The sequence below is a fragment of the Saccostrea echinata genome, unplaced genomic scaffold (assembly GCF_033153115.1).
Source record: "Saccostrea echinata isolate AGI-Se365-2 ecotype Australia unplaced genomic scaffold, CSIRO_AGI_Sech_v1 ptg000004l, whole genome shotgun sequence".
Taxonomy (NCBI): Eukaryota; Metazoa; Mollusca; class Bivalvia; order Ostreida; family Ostreidae; genus Saccostrea; species Saccostrea echinata.
The window spans coordinates 3,656,363-3,682,586 of NW_026889753.1; the positions used below are offsets into that span (position 1 = coordinate 3,656,363).

The 26,224-nt window shown below is 32.3% G+C and overlaps 1 protein-coding gene across 19 annotated transcripts; it reads left to right on the forward strand.

Annotated features, from left to right (window-relative positions):
• The first annotated feature begins 3,101 nt into the window (after nucleotides 1-3,101).
• On the forward strand, nucleotides 3,102-24,999 carry LOC133179030 (pre-B-cell leukemia transcription factor 1-like). 19 transcript variants are annotated; one of them, XM_061313712.1, is made up of 11 exons: nucleotides 3,102-3,534; nucleotides 3,683-3,756; nucleotides 7,210-7,454; nucleotides 8,162-8,173; nucleotides 10,250-10,342; nucleotides 11,377-11,567; nucleotides 11,950-12,085; nucleotides 19,101-19,227; nucleotides 20,616-20,728; nucleotides 21,679-21,780; nucleotides 24,093-24,999. In XM_061313712.1, the coding sequence occupies exons 1-11, from the start codon at nucleotides 3,353-3,355 to the stop codon at nucleotides 24,255-24,257; spliced, it is 1,440 nt and encodes a 479-aa protein (XP_061169696.1). In that variant the 5' UTR covers nucleotides 3,102-3,352; the 3' UTR covers nucleotides 24,258-24,999. The 19 variants fall into 19 exon arrangements, with proteins under 19 accessions (XP_061169696.1, XP_061169705.1, XP_061169695.1 ...); XM_061313711.1 differs by having other exon boundaries at nucleotides 3,104-3,540; XM_061313725.1 differs by lacking the exon at nucleotides 24,093-24,999 and adding an exon at nucleotides 22,528-23,419 and having other exon boundaries at nucleotides 3,104-3,540.
• Nucleotides 25,000-26,224: the final 1,225 nt, after the last annotated feature.

Below are 26,224 nucleotides of genomic sequence, written 5' to 3' on the forward strand. Positions count from 1 at the left end.
TGTAACTACTGTATGCTGACCATTTTTTTTTTAAATTAAAACAACTGTCACGCGTTTATTCGAGCTGATCCATCTCGAGTCGATGTGTCATACTTCGGATGAGTCCGTATGTTCATAGAACGGAAAATAGCGAGTTTAATCGAAGTTCCCCGAATGTAATTTATTACTTGGACCGATATTGATATTTTTTCCGCATTTTCATATTGCTTAGATCTTTAATTTTTTTTCATCAAAAGGGGAACCAATAAAGAATTTTCACCGGCCAAATTTACTCGACAAATTGATACTTTCATAGTACAAGTATGCACGGATCAAGGGGAGTGGAGTGGGGTCCGGATCCCCTTTGTAATTTTTACGTAAAGTAACGAAAAAAATTACCCCCCCCCCCCGGAAATACGGACCACTTGTAATAGTATTGTAAGTAGTGTTCTTGAAGAAAAATATGATTTAGGAAAGTGACTTGTCCTAACCGCTTACCCCCATCTCCTTCTCTCTTTTACAAACACACCTCACGAAATAGGTTTTGGGCAAGTTTTCCAAGTCGATCCAACATTTGTATGAGTTAGTGTAGACCCCTGGAAAAATTCCCGGATTCGCCAATGGCAAGTATTGGCACTAGTTACATAGTGAATACATAAAATTAATATAAAAAGAATTTTAAATATAAAGAAAGGATTCAAAGGATCCTACTTTATCCGAATTGAAATATCTAGAGCTTCAATGGAAAAAAAAGGCACTTTCAGCAGACCACAGGGCTTATTTGGAGCTGATGAGTATTAATAGTTGAAAAGATTGTATATCAACGTTCATATCAATGCTATCAGGGTCACATTTAAAAAAAAAAATATTAATCTGAAATCCCTGGATCAACTTTAAAACTCCTTCAGTGGCGGATTTCGAAGAGACAGTCCCTCCCCCTTTTAGTGACCCCCCCCCCCTTTTTGGTTGTTGTTAGATATTGTTCTTATATTCTACATAAGTAAAGTATAGTTAGAATAACTCATAAAGCTGTTCTAAAAAGACGTATTACACCTTTATAAAAGCATGAAGCCCCTCTTCCTTTAAATAATCTTGTACTAGCTCCGGCCCACAACTAATTTTAACCCACCAAAAGTACATGCACACCACTGTTAACATTGTATGGGTCAGCAGGATATGCGAAGCTCTGATTAAATGATTAAAAAGTTTCAATGATTCACTTGCATGAATGTGCATTGCAGAATAAATATTGCCGATAAATATTTTAAATTTCGATATGCTCTTTTGAATTACAATTTTTAGCAAGAGAAAAGGTGCATTGCTCACATTTCCCCCCTTTCTGCCTGCTGTGAGTTTGGAAATTGAGTATTGATACCGTGAATTTCAAAGCGCATGATATCAATATGAAAGGCATGTTCTTTTAATTTTCAAGTTTATAAATTGAATAAATTCGTACACAGCAAATTCGCATTTTTTAAGCACGACAAAAAACACGTGAATGGAGTCATACTTTGTCAACTGTTTTATAAGTATATAGTTTACAAAAGCTTTGGTAGAACACAGAGGAAAATGTCTTAAATCAAATGGAAGATAGTGTTCAATACATGAGAGGTACCTGTACTATATACTAAGAAAATACTTACATTATTCAGTCCAGTACTGGGTGAGAAACAAAAACCAGGGCTTGGTCATTCGACGAAATTGTCCCTGAGAATGAGAGAGAAAGAGAGTGACACTGCTTCACGGACTTTGATAAGATTATATAAATTAGAACACAAATATGGGGAGGGTAGATATGATAGGTATACACCTCGGGAGATAGATAAGTGGAAGGGGTTTGTTTACCCAACATTTCTTTTTGGATAGTCTTGATTATATTCAAAATTTTAATACCATATTTTTAAAAGTTCGAATCATTCGTTAGCAAACAGCACAGCTAAACATGTGGTAAGCTGTTTCAAAGCGAGGGGGGGGGGGGGGGTTATGCCAAAATATAAGGGTGGGAAAAGATCAGAACATTAATGTATCCTTTAAATTAAGCCCTAATTCAATAAACATTTTTTGTGAAAAATATCACTGAAATGTATATTTTGACAGATACTCTCTATTTCTCTCCGAGTCGTCGTTGCGCAAGAGTAACATGCAAGTCGAGCATGTGCAATTCTCTGCCACCAGCGGCTGAACTTATGGAAAAAGACCCGGGGTGAAATAAAACTTGTTTGCGGTACATTAGGCAATAAATCAGCATTTATGTTTTAAATAATTTGATGACATAAACATGACACATGAACAAAAGATTAAAAAAACAAAGGTTATCTTTATTGCAATCTTGTACGGTAAATGCGCGGACATTCACTGAAAAACGTAAATGCATTGCACGTGAAATGCTTAGGTCGAGAAGGCGCCTGCGGTCATCCGTTTTTATGTGCGCATATGTAAATGATCTAAATACACAAAACGCACATTTAGTCATTGGACCTTTTATTGCATTCTGTGTAGAAGGCCTGTGTTCTTTTCAACAATTCATAGCAAATCTTTTTTTTAAATTCCATTTGTCTAGCTTCCTGTTCATTTGTAAAATATCTATACTCTTTCAACATTCCATATACATGTACACATTTAAAAAAAAATCACTGTATTTTGAACAAGAAGATTTCTTTGCATTTGATTAAGTCTATTCTAGTAATTATTATTATTTCGTTGCAGTTGTTATGATATGAAATTAAAGATAACTTCCCTAAAATGGTTGAATTTTGTTTAGTAATCACACTGTTGCTTTAAATATTTTTTTGTGCTTTACTAATTTGAAATACTGGGAAAAAAGCTTAGTGCGACCAGAAACATAAATTTATTTATCTGTTTGGTGCGACTATTCAAAAATGTTTTGTGAAAGCCAATATATATAAAATTTTGATTCGGAGAAAATGAAGTATTTTCAGATGCCTTTCCGTACCTCTGGCAGAGGTTGTCCGTCAAATTTCTTTTCCGAGCTGTCAATCTTCGTCAAGGGCGTGTGGAGTTCGACTGTTAATCCTGTATGCCCATTGGCTACTAATTTTAGGCTAATTACATATTGCTGACGGAAAATGCCGAAGGAACCGATCCGATATTTTGATTGGCTAATCTAGCATCTACGGGAAAGAATCTGGTTAGTTTCACGCTTGTGTAGCCGCCATTTCTATTTAGAGGCATTTTGACTGGCATTGATGTACCACCCCAATAATCCTCAGATGTAGCGGAATTTGTGTAATCAGTGTATGTGTATTGTGCAAACTTGCTAATGAGGATCTTTAACATTAAGTGATCAGTTTTACTTTATATGCAGAGAGCATAGTCGTTGTGTGAATAAACGTTCAGGACAACAGTGAAAAATATGGAAGACGGACAAAGAATGTATTCACAACAAGGGGGGCTGACTAACATGTCTGGAAACGTGCTGCCCCAGTACAATATGGGACAGGACGAACCGTCCGATCAAAGAAAACAGGAGATAGGGGATATCCTCCAACAAATTATGACAATTACAGACCAAAGTTTGGACGAAGCACAAGCAAGGTGCCGGTACAGGCCTATCTTATTATTCTCTCCGACTCCCTTCCCCTTAGTTTCCTATTTCATGCAAAATAATTTTATTCCCCTCTGCTGTGTCTCGATTCATCTGTCCATTTTATTTGTTTTTCTATGAGGTCTTTGCTTTTTTCAGGAAACACACATTGAATTGTCATCGAATGAAACCAGCATTATTTAGTGTATTGTGTGAAATCAAAGAAAAAACGGGTAAGTCGTTTAGTTGTGAGTTATACTGACACTGTACTTTTACTTTCACTTTACATACAAGTACTGTGAAGTGTAATGCAATATGGCTGTGCCATATGAGATGAATTATTATATTTCTATTATCTTATAACAAATCAGATGGAACTAATCAAAGGTAGAAGGTACATAAAAGACTGAGTGGTATTTTTGTGTCCATTGGACTTGAATGATGTGCAAGTAGACATGTACTTGGTATTAAATGAAGATTTTAAAGACAAAATAAGTCCAACTTTTAAATGTTCCACTTTTTAAATTGTTGCAACAGTTAAATATCATCTGTACAGTTTAACATGAATTTCTGAGCAAAGCTTCTTAGTTTATTCTGCATCTGTTTATTTTAATATTGACACAAAAAGTGGTGTGCTTCTTTTGTCATGTTTGAAAATTGAAATGAAAAGTAACTACCATCATGGATATTGGAATTTAGACTTTTATGAATGTCAGTGAAAGGTAGATGAAGAGTCTGCTATATTTATGGGCACTATAAGTTATCTTAGGAAACGTTGTCATTGTCTGAAAACAGGATTTTTGATAATGACTTGTTTCATAAGAAATGTAGAGGACAGTTAGAATCAAATAATGAAATATACACGGTCCAGTTGCATTCTTTTAAGGTAGGTCCCTAATGGCCTACTCATAGATTTTATGTGTAAACTGTGCAATTGTTGTCCCGATTTACATTACAAAATACCATATGTACTTCAAAAGCACAAAAAAACATTTTAGATCATCAGTATTTTTACAGAGATAGGGTGTGAAACACTCAAGTACCCCCTTGTACATGTACCATTAACCAATAAAAAAAATCATGACTGATATGAAGACGGTCTGTATTTTACATCATTGCACATGTCCTATAAATTCTTTTTAACATAAATCACAGGAATAAGGATAATTCTGAATAATTACAAGCTACAGTACACATATTTACTGGTTAAAACTAAGAAAATTTTGAAGAATTTATCTCATTTGCTAATAAATTAAGAAAGCTTGAAACTCTAGACAAAGCTTCCTATTAGAATAATTAATGTGTTTACCCTGAAATTTTTATCTGAATTTATAGAGCTGATGCTTAAAGTATCAAAATGCATTGATCATCAGCCTTTTTACCAAGATATGGGGTAAAACATACAGGTACCCCCTTACGTTCTTAGCAGTTTAATAGCTCAAGCCTTTATAATGACAAAAATCAGCAAAAAGGGGAAATATTCTTTTTAAGAACAATAACATTAATAATTAAACACAACATAAAATTTATTACATACATATAGAGGACATGTCCACCACTACAGTGACTACTGAACCAACTTTCCCTGATGCCTTTTACTACTAACAAAAGATGATAAACAAGAGATGCAATGTCTTTCATGCAAAAATTATGTTTTATGAATGCAAATATCTTATTAGTAGCCTTTGTTTGGATTTTTTCCCCAATAACTTGGTTATCGTATGTGTAGCAAATTTACCTTAAAAGATGAGAGTAGGAAAATCCAACCAGCACAGCATACCAATTATACATAAATGTTTACAATAAACGAAAACTATTACTTAATGAAATTAAGACAAATTATTCACATTTTCTCGAAAGAGGTTTCAAAGAAAGAAATATTCAAGTTGTACCAATGTACTCCCTGCCAAATTGGCAACTTTGCATTTGAAATGTTCGGCATTCAACTTCGCACTTGTGTCTTACATCAAATAATCTTCTTCTACATACTGTATGAATTTCAATTCTTGCACAAAAATACCCTCATTTATTTAACTTTATACACCCTGTCCAATATTTCTGCAGATGTTGTTTACATTTTTTTAATGCTATAAAGTATGTTGTATGTATTGGTATATGTATTGTAATTGACTACCGGTAAATCCAGCTTCCAATTAACCACGAGAAGCTCCCTAAATTAATTGCTTGAAATCTTCCTTTTATTGCAAATTCCTCATATGTGTATTTGATATATTAACACTAATTTATTATTAAAGAGTTCAAAATCTGTTGAGCTTTGTGAAAACAAATTTAATAGCACAATTATGTATAGTTATATCATGTCTATTATCCTGAATTGATGAATACTTAAAGTGAAAGCTTTGAGAGAAAAAAAATATAAGATAATCTTGTTGACTATTAGTCAACAAGATTGTCTTGTATCTTTTTTTTTTCAATGTGTAAATGGTGCATTTTGTAGCCAGTGTAAAAATAGCCCTCTATGAAGTCATAGATGTCATTTTCAATTAATTGTATGGGGAACTTTGTAAAAAAAATAAATGAATCAATTATAAATAAATGCTTTTTTGTACCTACTCAAGTTCATTAATACCCACATGCACAATGAATGAATTAAGATTAATTTTGTTTAAAGTGTCCAAAAATATTGCTTTTGGGTATATTATATCTGTAGTACATTATATTATTTTAATATGGATAGTGTTGTCATTGTTGTTAAATATGGACTTTAACCCCCTACCCCCTAAGTGTGCATCAAATATATGAATAATCAGACATCGGTTTTTTAGAGTAAGAATTTATAAATAAGTCTTTTGATCCCATACACATATGCCTAACTTGTTCATGTGCCAGTGATTTATTTATGTAAAAAAAGTCTGAATTTGAAAGATGCAAAAAATGTATGGCTAAATGTCTGATGGTCCATAAATGACAAAGGTCTGTCATTAATGGGCCTTTTCTGGTTCGGCTTACAAGGACAAAGTAATTGGTTACGTCATTTGATATTAAATTTGCCACTTTCTGTAGATATATCATTACATGTGATTAGATGGGATAAGATCTCATTGAAAAATGATCCTTGCATTTTAAATGCAGTGGCAATGTCTATGTTGGGAGTTGATAAAAAGAAGGTGGGGGTATGCAGTATTGTCTGAATCAGAAAGAGGAACACAAAGCACAACTGCAATTAAAGATACAAGACCAAATTATTTGACGCAAGAGAAAATGTTGTATATAACACATCTTTATCAGTTTGAGATGTTCTATTGATTTTTGCCAATGACTTTGCGAGGCCCTTCCGCCAGTGTGCAATTTTTTTTTAAGGTCGGCTGTCTTAAATTGATTTATGGGTATTTAGATAGAGAACTGCATTTAGCTGGAGGGATTTTATTTCTTTGCACATGCTGTCCAATTTTTTTTCCCTCCAGTCTTTAACAATTTTTGCTGTGAAGGGTCATTGAACCTCCATTATTTTTGTTGAAAATTGATAAACAAAGAGAGTATCAAAATAGTTTTTTCCTATCCTTTTAGATACAATGCTTGTTCTGGAAAGGTTTAGTACATGAATTTAATTTTTAAAAAGTGTTGATAAATATATATATATACATGTATTATGTTGATGAAATTATAATGTATGTAGTAAGGAAGCATCTTTGTTAATATATATTTATTCATTAATTTCTTCATAGTGCTTAGTATAAGAAATTCACAAGAAGAAGAGCCTCCAGACCCTCAGCTGATGCGATTGGACAATATGTTAATCGCTGAAGGTGTGGCAGGCCCAGAGAAAGGGGGAGGGTCATCTGCTGCAGCCAATGCCACAGCTGCTGCGTCTGGGGGTCAGCCTGACAGTGCCATAGAACACTCCGACTACCGTGCCAAACTGGCCCAGATCAGACAAATTTATCACACAGAACTAGAGAAATATGAACAGGTTAGTGGCATGGGTGTGTTCGAAGAGGAGTTCTTGTGTTCCCTATCAGTATCAGTGATAATAATGAAATGAGATCCAAAATGGGTGTTAGACATGCATATTTTATTATTTCTGCACATTGTCTAATGAATTTCAAACCAGAATTTCATTGAACATTCAGAATTTCAAAAGCAATTATGATAATTTGCTTTTGAAAAACAGATTGAATGGAAAGCTTGTAACGGATCAATTTAATTTTTGATGTGGTTAAACGCTGTACTCTGTGAACCAAGTCCTCCTCTATAACTGCTGTTTATTCATTTTATATTCATTCATCAGTTCTTATAGAGCAGTGGAACACATGCATCCTTAGCAACAATGACACATTCACTATTGTACAGATATGTGCCGCTTTGACTGATGAATTTATTTCTCACAGATTGAAAGTTACTTGGCACAAAATCTTCTTCACAGTGTACTTTGCCAACATATGAAAAATTCACGAAAAACTTCTTTCATATTTTTTTTTTCTACAAAGTTTTATATATCTTCATTCAGCATTTATACCAATAACTTCTCTGACATTCTCTGTAATTAATACCAAGCATTTTGTTCCATAACTTATGAATGCATATTTATTTATAATGTTGATAATATTGATATAGATTTCCAGCAACATTCTTGTAATATTATAACTCTAAATGCAACACTTTGTATCCAAATTGTAGGACCTTGATCTAGTAAGCTTCATGTTATTTTCCCTTGTTGTTTTGGTTTGGGTTGCTATGCTAACCACAGAAACTCACAAACCTCCCTTTCTTTCAAAATTTGAATACAAAGTTCTTTAAGGTACAGTAAAATTTATCTAATCCGGACACCTCTGGTTCTATAGATATTTGCCGGATTAGACATTTAAACAATTGATGTTACTGAACAGGATTTAAAGCTTTCATCATAATAGGCAAGATTTTGGAATAGACAATATATTGGTAAGATAAGTTTTACTGTAAAATATTCCTATTCATTCAGCTTTTTGCAATTTCTTTTAAATTAGATGATTTAAGGAAAATTTGATGACAAGCCTCTTAATACAAAATCTTTGGTACCATATTTATATTTTTTTCTGTGGTTGGCATAGTGAGACTAACATTTTGTGGTTTTTTTCACACGGCAGACACTTTTACTTGATCACTTGGATATATAACATTTACAGCATAGAATTCTTTTTACTAACAATGTAACAGATATTGTTTATAATAAAAGAAGTTAACAATAAATTGGTAGGAAAGTATCTTGGAAAAGAAAAAAAATTGAATATAACTATTTTTGATAAGTTTGCGTATATCAACAAAAATATCAACAAAATTATTCTCAAAATAAATCTGTTGTGAAATTGTTTAAAAGAATTGTGCACAGTGAAACTAAAATGATAGTTTTCTTTATTATTTGACATCTCTGCCAAAAAAGCAGCGCATTTCCTTAAATCATGCCCAAGGATCTTTAACATGTTTAATCCAAAATCAATTTATCATTGATCAGGGTGTCTTTGCAAAGGTTTATCATGTATTTAAGCAAAAAATATTCTTGTTGCTATTATCTCAAAATTTATTAGGCTCTCTTTAAACTGTAAATATGAGTAAAAATTTAAATGATATTGTCTAAAAAAAAGTATATTTTTATTGATGTAAATTTAAGAAGAAATGGGATACTGAAAGTGTTGCTTTAAACACTGTAAATCTTGCAGCAAGGATAAAAGAAATTTGAGTAAGCTATCAAATATAAGAACCTAAACTTTATTTACATAGAAGAAAAAGCTCCCATTGTTGTGTATATACACTGTATTACTGCATATGTCGGTATACAGAGCTTAGGGCGATAAAATATGAGTAGGAAATCTAACTTGTCAATCCTTTAATTGCGTTTCATGTGTCTTTTAATTGATGACATTTTTTTGAAGTGAAGAGAAATCATTGATGCATGGATAGGTATCAGACAGAACAGAGTCATTACAGAATGATGTATCTATCCCTAACATTTTGTTTCTTTTGCATATATTTTCTGTTTTTCTTACTAATGTTCACAATTTTGCCATTTCCATGTAAATTGACTTCCATTTAAGTACCTGATGTTATTATACCTGGATTTGGTGTGATGGTAAAGAAATTGTGAAATCGGGAATACAAATGTTTAATTAACATGTATTTTAAAACAATGTACTGATAAAATAAAATGTTGACTTACAGGCCTGTATATAAATTTGCACATTTATATTATTTACTAGCATTAATCCTTTTGTTTTAATTTCATGATCATTTTAAGAATCACAATTTCATTATTTAGAATTTAGAAAAGAAGGAGTAGGTATTTCATTGTCTGGTATGGTAACTGGTTAATTAATCAGTGAAGTCTTTGATGAATTAAAAAAAAAATTACAGGAATAATTTATGTATTTTGATTTGGCGTCTATTATCAAAGGTGAAGGCAGTTTCCTTTTAATTAGCTGGCATGCTAAATTGAATGCTCTAAATATGAATTAGATGCTTTAAAACTTGTTGTAATTGAATGATTTATGCTTCAGTTTGCCTGAATATTTATTATCAGTAGATTGACTATTATAAATGGTATGAAATCTACAAATTCTGGTTTACAGATGCAAATATATTGGTTTTCATTCAAGGTGCTAAGTCATGTAAATTTCATCAATTTTGTTGCTTAGTAAAGATACAAACCAGAAAAAAAGTTTGCCTAAAGCAGAATTGTAGACTTCCTACCAGTACAGAATTTTGATTGAAAGATATTCGATTATTGTCTTCTAGAGCGATGGTTCAGAAATCAAAAACTCGGACTATGAAGCTAAACTGGCCCAGATTCGACAAGTCTACCAAACGGAATATGGGAAATATGAACAGGTAGCTAGCCAATTCATATCACATAATGGAAACAAATCAGATGTCAGTGTGTCTCCATTGGCCATTCATTCAAAAGTCCATTTGATGGTGCTGTGACTGGGGGGAGGAAATCTGAATGACCAGTGGTCATCTGATTAATGGCTATTCTGGACATGAGATTTCCTCCCCCCTGTCATGAACTTGAAAATTTTGGACATTTGTCTTTTGTGAATCTCTGTTGAAGCTTCTCTGTCTCTTGGTGAAAATGAAGTATTTCTGTAACCATTAATAAAACTTGTCTGTTTTTGTGGTCTCTGTGGAATTTCTTGCTACTTTACTAACTCTCAAATCATTGCACAGGTATTTTCTTGCTTTCAAACACAGAAATTTCTATTTGAAGTCTTTCATTTTACACTTTCAATATTCTTTCCTTTCTTGCTTTCATGTGTTGTTATGTACAGGATTTTGTTGTCAACAGGACCCATGTTGTCATTGATTAAGTCCTTGTTATTTGTTTGATACACAGGTGTGATTAGTTCTGCTTTTAGAGTGATGTGTTCTGATGTATTATGTGCCATATTTTTCTCTTTCTATAAACAATGGAAATATATATTTTGTCCATATCTGTTCAGATACAAGACACATTTTTTGGGCTGGCAAAGTGGAAAAATGTTATGTTATGAATGTATATCTAGAAAAAGGAAATCGTTTTTGCAGTGTTACTTGAAATGAATTTGCTTCTTAGAACTGTTATGTTGTGTATGTGACTTGCGTACCTGCATGGTGATAAATAATATGTTGAATGCCGAGTAGCATGTCCACTTTTCGTCCTCAGCCAGTTGCATGGTCACTTATTGGTTTGTCATACATGTATGTTACCTTAATTAATGTATTCAAAGCTTGTAACATCATCTCACAAAAACATAATTTTAAATTCATATTCCTAATTACTGGAGTTCCAAGCCAGTGAGAAAAAACTCTCTTTTTTCCCCCAAGAATATGAGGGAAGGAAATTGAATTTTTTTTGACACAAATTGTGATTTTCTTTTAACCAGGCTTGTAGCGAGTTCACAACTCACGTGGTTAATCTACTGAGGGAACAGAGCCGCACTCGTCCCATAGCCCCCAAGGAAATAGAGAGGATGGTCACTATTATACGCAAGAAGTTTGCGGCCATTGAGATGCAGCTTAAACAAAGCACGTGTGAGGCTGTCATGATTCTGAGATCTAGATTCCTCGATGCAAGGTGACCTTCTATATATATGTTTTCCATGTAGTAATAAAGAAACAACATATGCAATATTTTTAACATTGGCACACTGTGAAATAAGATTTCATGGTGGCTCAATATCCGAGGAATTCGTGGGTGCCCTTCATCAAAGAATTAACTTCGCCCAGAAATTATAAAGCGGGGGTTTCAGAGTCATCTTTTCTTTTGTAAATATAGTGATAACATGGAATCACATTTTATGAACATGTAAATATTAAGCGATCAACGAAAATTGGCACCCACAAATTTTAATGATTCCACAGTAGTTTTATAAAAGAATGACAAAAGACCAGACTTTATTTTAGAAGTTTTAAAGTTGTAATAGTGTAGGGAATTGACTTTGTCAATACTTCTGTAGGAGGAAGAGGCGAAACTTCAGCAAACAAGCCACAGAACTGCTGAATGAGTACTTCTACTCCCACCTCAGTAATCCCTACCCCAGCGAGGAGGCAAAGGAGGAGCTGGCTCGCAAATGTGGCATCACAGTCTCACAGGTCAGTACAAAATCAGGGTCCCTTGATATCGATAAAAAACATACCTACAGTACAAAATCAGGGTCCCTTGATATCGGTAAAAAACATATATACATACATCCTAAAACAGGTCGGTACAAAATCGGGGTCCCTTGATATCGGTAAAAAATGTACATATATCCTAACACAGGTCAATACAAAATCAGAGTCCCTTGATATCAGTAAAAAACATACATACATCCTAACACAGGTCGATGCAAAATCAGGGTTCCTTGATATCAGTAAAAAATGTACATACATCCTAACACATACCGATACATAATCAGGTTCCCTTGATATCGGTAAAAAATGTACATACATCCAAACACAGGTCGATGCAAAATCAGGGTCCCTTGGTATTGGTTAAAAAGTACATACAGGTAATACATATAGGTAATACAAATTTTGACCCATACTTCAAAAACTTAAACACTATGTTACAATATGATGGGGGTATGGTGGAGTTGTCAACTCTTTATAATTTTAGCATAAGGATTACAGTTAAAGCACCTAAACATGCTTCACTATTTATGTATTTATCCATCAGTTTCAGTTTTTCTCCTTCAAAAATCTGAAATACCGATATTTTCATAGCTGTCCACCTTCACTTCAGTTTTCACCATTATAATAAAAAGTCCAAGTTCTTAACAGTACTTGCTTGTATTGTCGTTGTCCATTTCTGTGCTAACTTTTTAAAGTGAACAAAATTGAAAAAAATATCCTGTGAATTCCCTAGAGGCCTTATGATTTTTCATTTTATGTTGTTGGAAGCTCTGCCATTTTGGTAAAACCTATTTACTACCAAAACTTTTTAAAATTAAGAATCTAAGTTCCCCCCCCCTCCCCCCCCCAAATCTTGGCTATGCACTGTGATAAGAAAGTACAAAAAATCATGGACACTATATTATTATATTCCTGCAGGGTATCATATGTCCATGCATAGCTGAAGTCCCAAATGTTAAAATTTGTACAGACACAAGTCATATATATAAATATATAATTTTTTCTCTTAATCTTAATCTTAAAAGTTATGCCACAAATCAGAGTGAAATGCACTCTTTCACAGATATGTACAAATACTGGGACCCATACAGTGCTGAAAAAAGGATGTATGACTTTCATAAAGCTGCGTGTAAAATATAAAATGTTCACTTGTTGTTCTTGTACATTTCCCAGTATTTGGTTAATGTAACTGGATTTAAATGTTTGAATTTGATAAACATATTCTGGACTAAAAATTGACTTTCTTTTATGGAGTGGTAAATTATAACTTAAGTAAAGGGGATCTGAAGAATTTAAGGCATTGGTTCGTCCTTCTTTTTTTTTTTATCAGTAAATGGAAAATTAATCATGTATCTATTAATAACATATAACTGAATAACAATGCTTTTCTCCTTGTATTCTTAAGTTTATGAAACCATCCCCTTTCACAAAACTGATATAAGGGAAATGCTTGCAGCAAGACAAGTCTCAACTGAAATCCAATTATATCTTCATTCCCTTGTGTCCAATCTCAGACGTGGAATAAAGATAAATTTCCAAGAATCTCACCAGCTGTTTCATCAAATTTATTGTTGTGCATTAGGTAATTGCTGTAGATAAATTTTTACATCCTGTTACCTCATTAGAAAACACCAAGTGAACATTTAGTACATGCATTATATATGTTGACTACGAAATAAACGAGCACATACACTCTCATTTCCCAAGGTATGACCATTCAGTGTACAGTCATGTTCTATCTAGGATGACATTTTGTTCTGGAATGTATTTCTTTACTATATAAATAACTTGTAATTCCAAAAGATACAAACTGACATCCCAGAATCTGATTTTAAAACTTATCTTGCTAGCTATGTTCACTGTAGTGATCGGTGAAGTTGTAAATCTTCAATAACTGATGTTGGTCATGGCTTCAGTCATTACGAGTGTTTTCTTTTGAAATGATTTAAATGTTATTTTTACCTGTCTGCCCAGTTAGCTTCACAGTATATGAATTTTTTTTCACAATTTGGAAATAGGAAAACTAAAGATTAATTTTACCTGATTTCACTAATGATTCTTTACTGATACTAATTATGTGATGTGAATAATTGTCACTTTATTGTCAAGAAATAAGGAATTGTTAATGAAAAAAAAAAAAAAACAACTAAAGGCACATACAACTTCCATTTATTGAAGTAAAATGACAAACATTTTTATATATTAAAAAAAAGCAAAGGCATAAATGAGCTTTTGTGATTGAAGTTTATCATTTTGTATATCTGTTAACTTTCTTAATTTTTAACTTCTCTAGAGCCACTATACAAATTTTTTACTAAACTTTCCAGGGTTTTCCATGGCCCATTTAACGTGGTGGCAGTCGCGGAATGACTGTGAAATTTAGCACTTCGCTTAAGTCTTGTACCACAGTTAAATTTGAAATAAAGGAGAACCCTGCTTTCCACAAGGAATCCTAGGTTACATTGAAGAGTCATGTACCTTTCCACATGAAGTTACCTTATAAATGATCACAATAAAGAGTCGTTAAATAATCTACTCAAAAACATTAGGCCAAAAGATGGATATACAGTTGAACTTCAGTATCTCAAACACCGATATCTCAAATAACATGGATATGTTGAAGTATTTTTGAAGTCCCAAACACTATTATTTAAGTATTATAACCTTGATAACTTGAATCCTTGAATATCTCAAAAGTTTTTTCTCTGTCCTATGGAGTTTGACTGTATATGAAAACATTGTCATATTCAAGTTTGTTCAAGTAGGAGGCAAGAGTGGGACCACAGTAGGAAGTTTATCATATGACTATAGATTCAAGTTTGTTCTAATAAGAAGTTGGGGTGGGGCCCCAGTGGGGGGGGGGGTTCAGAGGTTTATATAGGAATGTCTCTACATAAAATGTTAGGAGTGAAACGGTTCACCGCAGTATCGATTCACCGCGGTATTTTTTCTCAGTTTGATACACGGTGCAAAATCTCTAATTTTCGGTTCGGTTCATTTTTTGGTCGGGATCGTTATTCAGTCGGGTTTGACATAAGGTAAAACACGTTACTCAGTATAAATAAGTATAGAAAACGTGAATTTGTGATGACTGATAGCTTGTAAAATAATTTTTGACAGTCAAATAATTTTAGTCAATTTCTTCTAGTCAATTTGCAAATAAAATTCGTAAAATATGTGACTAGATTTAGAAAAAGAAAGCATAAAACAATGTTGAATTTGTTTCCTTCTCTCAAAATGTATTGTATCGAAAATAACCGAACCGAGACAAAATTATACAATACATATCGAACCGTGAAGGAGGTGTATTGTTTCACCCCTATAAAATGTTCATCTGAAGTACAGAAGGACTATGCATAGGCAAATTCATAAGCAAGCATATTCATATAGTTTAAGATTCAGATTTGTTGAAGTATTTTAAATATGTTGTAAAAACTAAAATTAGTAACATTAAGGGCAACAGTAATGGGCAAGACCAAAATTTCAATGTCTTACCAAAAAAAAAAAAAAAGGGATTCACACAGTTTTCATTATGATCCCCCTCCCTCAAATATAAATGTGAATGTTGATTGAAATTTAATCATTTAATAAATGTAAGTACATGTATTTATAATACTGTAAATAACATTTTTTATTTTTAAAAAGAATCATTTCAAATACCAATAAAGTATAATGTAATGTTAACAACAACACCCCCCCCCCCCTTCCAACTACATATACAGTAATCTTTTGAACTGGCTCCCAGGGGGTTTCATCTATGAACTTTTTTTCATAATACCAATCTTTGACAGCTCAACTGAGCATTAAAGTCTTTGAGCCTATATCAATTTCATGATTAGTTCCAGAGTGTTTTTAACTTTAAAAGACAAATTACATATTGTATCCTGCAGCTGTGCTTTGTTGTTTTTGTGCAGAGAGAGTATTGGGATAAACATTATTCCCTCTTTTCTTTTATAAATTTTATAATCAATGGAAAGATAGATTGAATCGTGGTTGAGTTATGCTAATTGAGTTGCATATTTCATGTCTATTCATTCATTGGGACCAAAATATTATTGACTTTTTTGCCACTTGGGATGTCAATAAATATTTCAAAAATATGCATGAAGATAGGAAAGTTTACACTGACTATACTACTGAAAAAAACAATTTTCAAAGAATTTAATCTGCAGTTGTGTAAAATGGAAGCAGTTGAATATTTTCATTCTCAGTTTTCCAGTATGTACACCCACCCCATTTTAAGCTCAGTTTAGAAATTTTATAATCTGTGTAATGCTTTGAGGAGTGATAAAAAAGTTTTGAGTTCATCCGTCACTTCTGATGACATCTATTTGTTATAGTGCTCATGACAAAATTTACTCATCTGTCAAGTTTAAACATAATTTAGCCTAACCTTTCCCTTTGATGTCTTTATACAACCTTTGTTTATATCAGAGGGGGTCCATGTCTTTATAGTCTGTATTTTAATCTACAGGTCAAAATGCATCTCTGAAAATATTTAAAATTAATATCTTCTGAAAATATTTAAAATTAATATCTTTAAGGTGCATAGAAAGATTTTGTTTTTGGTACAATGTGCAATTTCTTGTTATTTAACTGTAAGAAAAAGAATATATTCTATAGAAAAGTATATTTGTCAATATTTTTGCTTTGTAGAATATGAGTAGAAATGGGAGTCTTGACTTGCATTTAGTTATAGCTTGCATTTAGTTATAACTTTCTAGGAAATAGCAGAATATAGTAGAATTTACTGGTAACTTTTTGAGGAAAAGAATAAGTTTGTGGTTGGATGTGTGGTTCAAGTTGCCAAATTAATGATGTCAAATTAATAAGGAAATTTTTATTTCTGATAAATAAAAAAATATTTTTCCAAACCTTTTACAGGTGTACAATTTTCTAGCATCTTACGAATTTTAGACTGACACCTGAGGTCTAATCACTGCTAATGGAAAGAAAGCTAGGATACATGATATAAATGGACAAGTGTCAAAAATAGGAGTTTATATCCATGTTTATGAGTCAAATTATATTATGATGAAAATGATAAGAGAACGCTTTTATTTCACTATCAACACAACTCTGGTCCACTGGTTCATTAAATCTTTTTTGGGGGGGAATGTGAAGGGACCATTGACTACATCGTAATGAAATAGGAACAGGGTGAAATTGTGCAAAAAGAGTATTGTGGGTTTTTTTTGACAGAATGTCTGATTACCTGATAAGATTGTTAATGATTTGTTGTTATAGCGGTAGTTCTTCTTCAGGAACTCTGAATTGGTCTGGTGTAACAGAGTTCATTTTGAACATGTTAATTAAGAGATAGATCTGATCTTATATTCAGATAAGTCTCCTTGATAAAGTTTAAATTATATTTTTTTTTCAATACGAAGCTGCTATCTTGTATAATTTATGAGTATGAAAGATTTTCGAATTTTTTTAAAATTTTTTTTTTATTGCCTAGTTATGAATGCTAACAAATTTTATTATATTTATGATGCATGACTAATCTTCTGTTAGACATGGAGGCTTACTTCTTTTAAGTCTCCCTTTAAAAAATGTTTTCCTATGACTTTCAAATCGAGAGAAAATAAAAATATTTAAAGCAAAAAAAATAGACTTTAGGAAAAAAAACTTCACCCAGATAAATCACACTTCTGAGATCACATTCTGTTAACTTTGGAAGGAAAAAAAAGTGAGAACAATGAAAAATTTCTTAAATTTTTTGCATGAATCATTATCTTCAGTTGTTAAACCGGTAAACCACAAAATGAAAAAAAAGGTTGCAAAGAGAGCTGGTATCAGGGAATATGATAGCAGTGATTATGGAATGGTGATGTTCTCCTATAAACCCCCAGGCTGTTCTTAGGCCATAAAAATAGATTCAAGAACTTAAAATGTGACACACCATCCATCAGCGGACTGACATTTGGTCACATGACCTGGGATTAAGTTACCGTTCAGTGATTAGGTGTTGAGGGCTTCAAAGGGAAATTGTTGTGAATTTTTGCACAAAAGTCCATCAAAAATGATATTTATCTTTTAATTAATGATTTTTTTGTTTTAAACTTCTTATTTCTTAACTTTAAAAAAAAAATATTTAAGAAATTAATTTTATTCTCTTGGTTTAATTCGCATAATTATTGGATGATATCATTATGAATATGCCATTACTTTAAGTGACACATGAATAATCATATCTTAATTAAGGGTTGTAATGATGTGTCACTGCAACTAGAGGATTGAATTGACAAGCTGAAAATGAGACACCTGATATTTTGTGATGTGGTAAAGATGCATATCAGGGAGCCCTATTATATAATGTCCCATGAGGACCCCCTCTGTTTATTCATCTGTAGATTTACTCTGAGGCTTCTTGTTTCTGTCTAGGTGCAAAACGTGTTTATAAATTGTCAAGTGTGCATTCTGGTGTAAGAACTAGCAGTGTGTAGTAAAACTGCAACTTTAATTACCAGTAGATTGGGTAACATTCTAACAGAGGAACAATAACAGATTATTGCTGTATCCAAAAAAAATCCTTGTCTTAATTCAGAAGACCTCTTGCATTTTATCTGACATCAGGGTGTTGTAATTGAAGTCCCAATGTCTTTTAAGGGAGGAGAGGGGAATATTTTAAAAGAGAGATGCCATTATGCTTTAATCCACGAATTAGCAAGAAACTTCTACATGAATGTACAGGGTGTTGAAAGATTGACTAAGAATTGACTTTTATTGTACAATGCTGAATTCTTTATTGCAGGCAATTAAGGCAACGATTCTGCAGCCCCATGTGTTTTCATTCCAAGATCATTATCCTGTATTTTTCAGGTTTCAAATTGGTTTGGAAACAAAAGAATTAGATACAAGAAAAATATTACAAAGGCTCAAGAGGAAGCTAATGTGTACGCAGCCAAATCAGCAGCCGCGCATGAGGGACAAGGTACGATTACTTTATGCAGTAAAGGGGTTGACAGAGATTTTTATTTGTCATTTGCAGGTTTCTAATTGGTTTGGTAACAAAAGAATTCGATACAAGAAGAACATAAATAAGGCACAAGAGGAAGCCAACATGTACGCGGCCAAAACGGCAGCCGCTGCTGCCGCTAACATTGGCCCTGAGGGAGGTATACCTTGGACATGTATAATCTTGGCTTGACTCTAGTTTAGTTTGACCCATCTATTTTTATGGCATCATCTCTTCCAAGCAGGCAAACAATTACATTTTTTTTTTCTATTTATTTAAAATGACCTGGTGCCTTTTTGCTGTAGTCTTTTTTCCATACTTGCTGGTCATCAGTGTTTTGCAGCAATGAAGTTCTATTTCAGATAATACGCATAAAGAGTTTTCCTGTCTTCTATCATGTTTTATTTGCTCTCTCAACCTGTATTGCTTATGGTCTTTTCAAGTATCATTTTGTGTTGAGGCACAGCATATACAGTTGTATATGAGTGTATTACATTGAAAAATGGAGATACATATTGCATATCTATTATATGTTGTATATATTTTTTTATTGTCAGGGGTCAGTTTTACACAAATCAATATTTCCTTCTTAGATAAAGTCAGAAAAAAACTTGAATTGATGTGAAATCTTTGAAAACTAAAGTTTGAAGGGAATATAAGTGATAAATCTCACCCTTTGCAATAAATATGCAAATATATGTATAATGGGACTACATGTACAGGGTTCGACACTAACTTTTTTAGACTTTAGTCCGGCCGGACTAGTGTTTCTTTACTTTACTAGTCCGCATGCAATTTTATGAGTCCGTCAAAAAAGGAAACATCAATGTTTTGTAACATTGATTTAAAAATAAACATTTCAATATACGATTTTATACTTTTTTGAAATAAACAAAGCATTCACGTGAAATGGTTTATTCCACAGCACAGATTGGTTGAAATCTCGCATTTAACGAGTACGATCGTATTCCCGATCTCGTTCTTTTTCTCTTTACATTACATCCAAAATGTCTGACCTCGTTCTTTTGCGTGTCATATAAATTATGATTGCTAAAATGTTTTACTTCATATCAATCAGTCTGAAAATTAAGCACTTATTCGAAAACGTCTAACTACCCGCCAAGAAGCTAGAAAGCTAAAAATAAATGCGGGGTTTTCCAGTAAAAGTTGTGGAGAATCGGACATTGGTAAATTATATATATTGTTTTCCAGGAATTTTTATTGGTCCGTTCGGACTAATTAGCCACAAATTTTATTAGTCCGAATTAAAATGTATTAGTCTGAGACTAACGGACTAACGTTAGTGTCGAACCCTGCATGTATATATATGATATTAAGGTATATGAAAGTGTATGGTACTGGTACATAAGTTATTGGTTACTGTTAATGTATGTTAGTTTAAAATCTGTACAATTCAATTCTGATAGAAATAATACACTTCTCTTATACATATTACTGCTGTTCTAAGAACAAGGATGATTTTGAGTGTTTTAGAGATACAAGGTTGATTATACAAGATTACCAATCCATGTTTGTTTATTTTCACAGGAGCCGCTGGTTACAATGTTGGTGGGGGACAGGCAGGAATGTACATGAATCTAAATGGTGGTGACAACTACCAGAGTAGTGATAATTCGGTAGGAGACAATGTCCAAAACCAGGTCTGTGCTTGAGAGGGCACATTCCTCAACTCTCGTAGCAACTTTGATTTCAAATGTAACGTGTATATTCTTTCTCTAAACTTTAAAAACTTTTTAAGACTTGTTTTGAATGTTGGTATCCCATGGAGTTGACCAATTTTTAAAACAGTTTTTGTCATTGTTAAGAGAAACTGGTTTAACTATTGGTGAAAGAGAAAGTAAGGAAAGCAGAGTTGCTACTTTCAGTTTGCCCCTTGTATACTGCATTAACATCATAGATATATCATATAGCATGCCCTTTGGATTATAGTCCTATGCTGCATACAAGTTGTTTGTACCTGAATATATACATGAATGTTATTTTGTTGTCAAAATATTCACAGATGTTGTAACATTTAATTTTAGTATCAATTTAGGCCAAATACTGAATTGGAGAAAAAGGATAAAATAATCTATAAAGAGATTTAAGTATGATTTGAAAGAATTTAATATCATAATATTTAAGGACAAAAATAAATACATGTATATCTAAAGATGCTCATCAATATATTATAGTATATTAATTATAATACTGTAAACCAACTATTATTCGTGTGCGAGAAATATTCGCGAGTTTCGCGACCTACTTTAACTCACGAATATTAATCGCCGCGAACCATTTATTTTGCTTTGTATTTGTAGAGCATGTTTCCTCAGTCGCGAAAATTAATCGTAGCGGAATGTTTTCAAACTGATGAATCGCGAAAAAAAAGTCGACGTGAATAATAGTTGGTTTACAGTATAAGTTTAATTATTTAAAAATAAACAAAAAAAAAAAACTGCATTCAGAAAAAAAATTAAGTAGCAAATATGATGCATGCCCCTATGTTCTTTCAAAAGAAATTTTGTCTTGATTTGTATATTAGAAGTTGAGCCTTGTTAGCATGTTATTGTTGTCATAGCATGGTAAATCTGAGCTGTTTTGTATTTAGGTGAATGCATTGAGGCATGTCATTTCACAGTCTGGTGGTTATAGTAGCGACAGCATGCACAGTACTCCAGCCTCCATGTATGAACAACATATGAACCAACAGGTACTACACTCCCCTAGAAGTTGATTGTCATGGTGATGACACTATGACCTTTGACCTAATGGTTGCTATTTACTGATACGCAATTTTTTTTAATGGTTTGAAAAATTAGCGATGTAATGTCTCTCTATAAATTATGAAGAAACCTTCAGAGGTTATTGTGGAAGTCAAAATTTCCCCGACAACTTCTGTTTTTGGAGACTTCAGTTTCACTACCTTGAGGTTTATGTGTTGCTGCCAGCTATTACAGGAAAGTGATGATTTTAAATGGGTCTTGATGCTTGTTTATATTGTGAATGTGTACATAAATTGTTAATTGTATTTTTTGTTATGTATATTTTTTTGTTATATACTGATTTTACAAATATTGCATGACTTATTTTTTTTTTAATGATACACTTCAATTCTTGACAATGTTTTAATCAGATAATTTAGATAGTGTTTTAGATGGTGTAACCTTAGAGTAAGCTTTGTGCTTTGGGCTTTATTGACTTTTACATAGGTTTTTAGTATTGCTAGTCAAAAGTGATTAAAAAAAACTGTATAAAGTATGTAATTCTAAATTGCCGAAAATTTCAATTTATTATACTGTTAATTAAAATTCTGGAGTTTGAAGTGAAAATGGATGTATGTTTTTGATGATTTACATCTAATATCACTATGAACAGGCAGAAAAAAAATTTAACTGTCTTTTAAAGAAAGATAAACAATATTTATTGATGCCGTGCTAAACAAACTACATATTTACAGCTACAGTGAAGCCCAAGGCTCTTCAAGAAGCCGGCCATGAAATCTCGTCATAAATTTGTAGTTGCCTTGATTATGGTGTTAAAAGTCGAATCTCACAGGAATTTAGTGTGCCATGGAAACGAGCTTCTTAAAAAAAGCTCATTATATCCAAATCAATATACTTTCCCCAAGAAGAATCTTGTTCTATCTCCAAAGAAAAAAAAAGAAAATAATTAAAAACACAGAATGAGAATCCCCAACCAGGGTAAACTATCTGTTTAGATTGGAAGAGACGAGAATAGATTTTTGGAGAGAGAGGTATCACTTTCATAGATTGATCAGCAGGGACTCTCTCTAAATGCTGAACATTATTTGTCATATCAGTCTTAGTGCTCTGTGAAAAAACAAAAACAAAAGTTGAGACAAATTTTGTAATATTATTTTCATCACGGAACATTGTATGTATCATTTTATATTTAATAGTCATTGTTATCTTTAAAGTTACAGTTCAGCAGGTGTTAAACTCTCTATTGTTGTTGTATACTAGAAATCATTTAAATGCATGGTTGTAAGAAATATTCTTGATTTAGAAGGACATTTTTTTTTTGCGTTCCACATATTTTTATTCTTTTTTTGCTGTGAGGAAGTGCTATTTTTAAAGTGTCAATATCAAAACACTTACTAGATAAAATATTATTTTGTTTATAATCCCATTTTAAGCATAATTTTTAAGGCAATCCCTTTTAAAATGTTTGATGGAATCAAACTATTAAAATATATTAATCAAATGTTGTTCATTTCGTGATGGAAATCATATGATATAGATTTTAGTCCTTGTCATTGTAAAGGTACCATGATATATATAAAACTTATATATGTATAATATGTATTAAAATAAATGCTGACATCTGAATCATGAAGTTATCTTTTTCTTTTATATATACTCAAATATCATGTCCAAAATTTAGGTATAAATAGGTACAATTAATGCTTTCCACATTTAGTTAGTATTGTTTTGTGTGTTAACCATTGTTAATTTATGTGAAATTAATTCTGTTGTATAAACAGCTATCAAATATATATCATATATATATATATATATATATATATATATATATATATATATATATATATATATATATATATATGAATATATATATTTTTCTATCTCATACTAACCATCACATAGTATATTATATTCAACAGATCTGCACATAACTTGGCACACCTAACCAATTTTTTTTCTTCTTGTCACTTGCATCATCTGCATATTTATATATTCCCACTAACTTGAATCTGCATGAACATAATCACAAGTAATTGAATTGGTTTGACACATGTTGGGTCCTGTCGCACACACAATTAAAAGTGATGTGATAAAAGAATCTATCCCTTCTTTTGCATGAAGAAAAGTTCTGATCCTGAACTGATAACTGCATGAACCTCTTTCTTTCTGCATGGGAATTAAACAAATAAAAACCCAAGTTGGGCAGATCTGTTTCAATTCCATCCTCATTCTTTTTGGGGGGTTATCAGAACTATTAAAAGAAAAAAAGAACTTGAAATCACATCACTTTTTATTGTAGATTACGCCACACACTCGTAGTCAAAATGGCTCCCCTCATGACCAAAAACCGGACGACAGTACTGATAGTTGGTGTGCAGGTGCTTTTATGCAGGGTTTGGATGGAGACGGAGAGAATTATGATGGCTCCAGTGATGAACCAGGATTAAAACGCCCGAAAATTTAGTTACCTTCTGATTGTGTCGTGACAATTCCAACTTCTTGCCAGAATCAAATCGTAGACTTTTTTTGTGTGTGGTGTTTTCTGGTGTACAGTCTTTAATGTGTTAAAAAGTCTGGTGTCTTTGTAGAGTTAAATATTCCACTATCAAAAGAGTTAACATTTGTTTATGCAGATAGTTATCTGCGGTGTTGTTTACAAAAAAAAAAAAAAAAATTAAAGAGAAAAAAAAAACAAGTGCTCAGTATCTCGAGTCAATAGTTTTATTATGAAAAGACCAAAGATGAAACTTATTAAAATTCATTTTGATGTCTAATTTTATTTAAACGTTTTAAATGTATACCAAATGTTGATTTGATTTTAGTTTGATTTTTTTTAATGTAGATGCTTTATAAATATGTTGTGCATGAAATGTTGTGCTGAGAAGACTGCTTTTTGAACATAATGGGTTGTGAAAATTTATAGTTCTTTTTATTTTGAAAGTAATTCTCCAAGATGTATACATTTATTTACTGACAGTGAACAGTTAATTACAAAATCTAATTGATTATATGACATTGACATCCCAAGAAAACAGCACATATACAGCTTACATTAATATGAATGCATATATGCTGCATTGATATGTTTATTTTGTTTGTGCATATCAAATGTTTAAAAAGTTGACCAACAGTTATCCTAATGTAGTGAATATCATTAAAAAAATCTGTTCCAAAATTTGCTGTATGAAAATAAATGATTAAACTTCTTTTGTTCTTGGAGTTGAAGTTCGAAGGAGAGGGATATATTCTGCTGCTGTTGAACCAGTTTAGAGATTTAACCCTAGGGTCATGAGTATTATTAAATAAGTATTCATTAAATGGGGCAAAATAAAAGGTCATTTAGAAATGAAGACTTCAGCATATTATTTTACCATCACTTAGGTCTTGGGTTTTCTCTTGTTTTGAGTAAAATTGATTTTTCCCTACTTCAGAGCTTCTCGTCTTACTATGATTTCAATGAAATGTTCAGAGGGTTTTTTCCTGATATTTTAAACCTCCACTAGCTGCCTGAAGATTCTTAAGAAAGTAATGCATTTTATAAAAAATTAATTCATAGGAATATATCAAAAGCAAGCAATGGGCCAAGTATCTACTTGTATCTAGTTGTATTAAATTTACAGAAAACCCAGTTAAACCAGGGGAAGGGATCTCCCCTTTTGATTTTGTAAATAATGCACCAGTTCAAGTTACACTGAAATATTGATGAAGAAAGATAACTCTAGAACAGTTGAACTTAAGTTTCTCGAATACCGATATCTCGAATACCATGGATATGTCGAAGTGATTTGAATGTCTCAACCACTCATTCTTTAACTATTTTACCCTCAGATATCTCAAAGTTTTCTCTCGGCTCCCATTCAGTTCAAGATAACGAGGTTTGTATGTACTCATTATCTGTCACTGAGTTTTTTAGTCACCTGAGTAACTCAGGTGACTTCTTGCTGTCTGTTTTTATCCGTCATCATGCATCATCCATTAACATTTGAACATTTTCAGCTGCTTCTCTGGAAATACTGAACAGATTTCAACCAAACCAAACAAAAGTTTTGAATTTCTTGGTCTCTGCCTCCCTGGGGCCAAAACTATGGCACGCCAAATTCACAAAAATGAGCTAATCATAGTTTCACAGTTGATAAACTAGGTTTATCGACTGTAAACTATAGTTTACAGACCGTAAACTATAGTTAACGATGATAATCTATATTTCACATATGTAAACTATAGTTTACACGATAATCTATGTTTCACAAGCGTAAACTATAATTAACACGGAAAACAATCATTTGCTACTGCAAAATATAGTTTATCTGATAAATATAGTTTCACGATTTGTAAACTATGATTTACAACTCTAAACTATACTTAACAAATGTAAATTATAGTTTAGGCTTTGTAAAGTATACTTTACAGACATACAAAGCGCCAAATTCA

What these genes read in the sequence shown, in the direction of transcription:
- LOC133179030 (XM_061313711.1), top strand. Translation starts at nt 3,353, where the DNA reads ATGGAAGACGGACAAAGAATGTATTCACAACAAGGGGGGCTGACTAAC. An exon ending in GTGGCATCACAGTCTCACAG is followed by an intron (nt 12,086 to 19,100) that starts GTCAGTACAAAA and finishes TGTCATTTGCAG; the next exon opens with GTTTCTAATTGGTTTGGTAA. An exon ending in AACAACATATGAACCAACAG is followed by an intron (nt 21,781 to 24,092) that starts GTACTACACTCC and finishes TTTTTATTGTAG; the next exon opens with ATTACGCCACACACTCGTAG.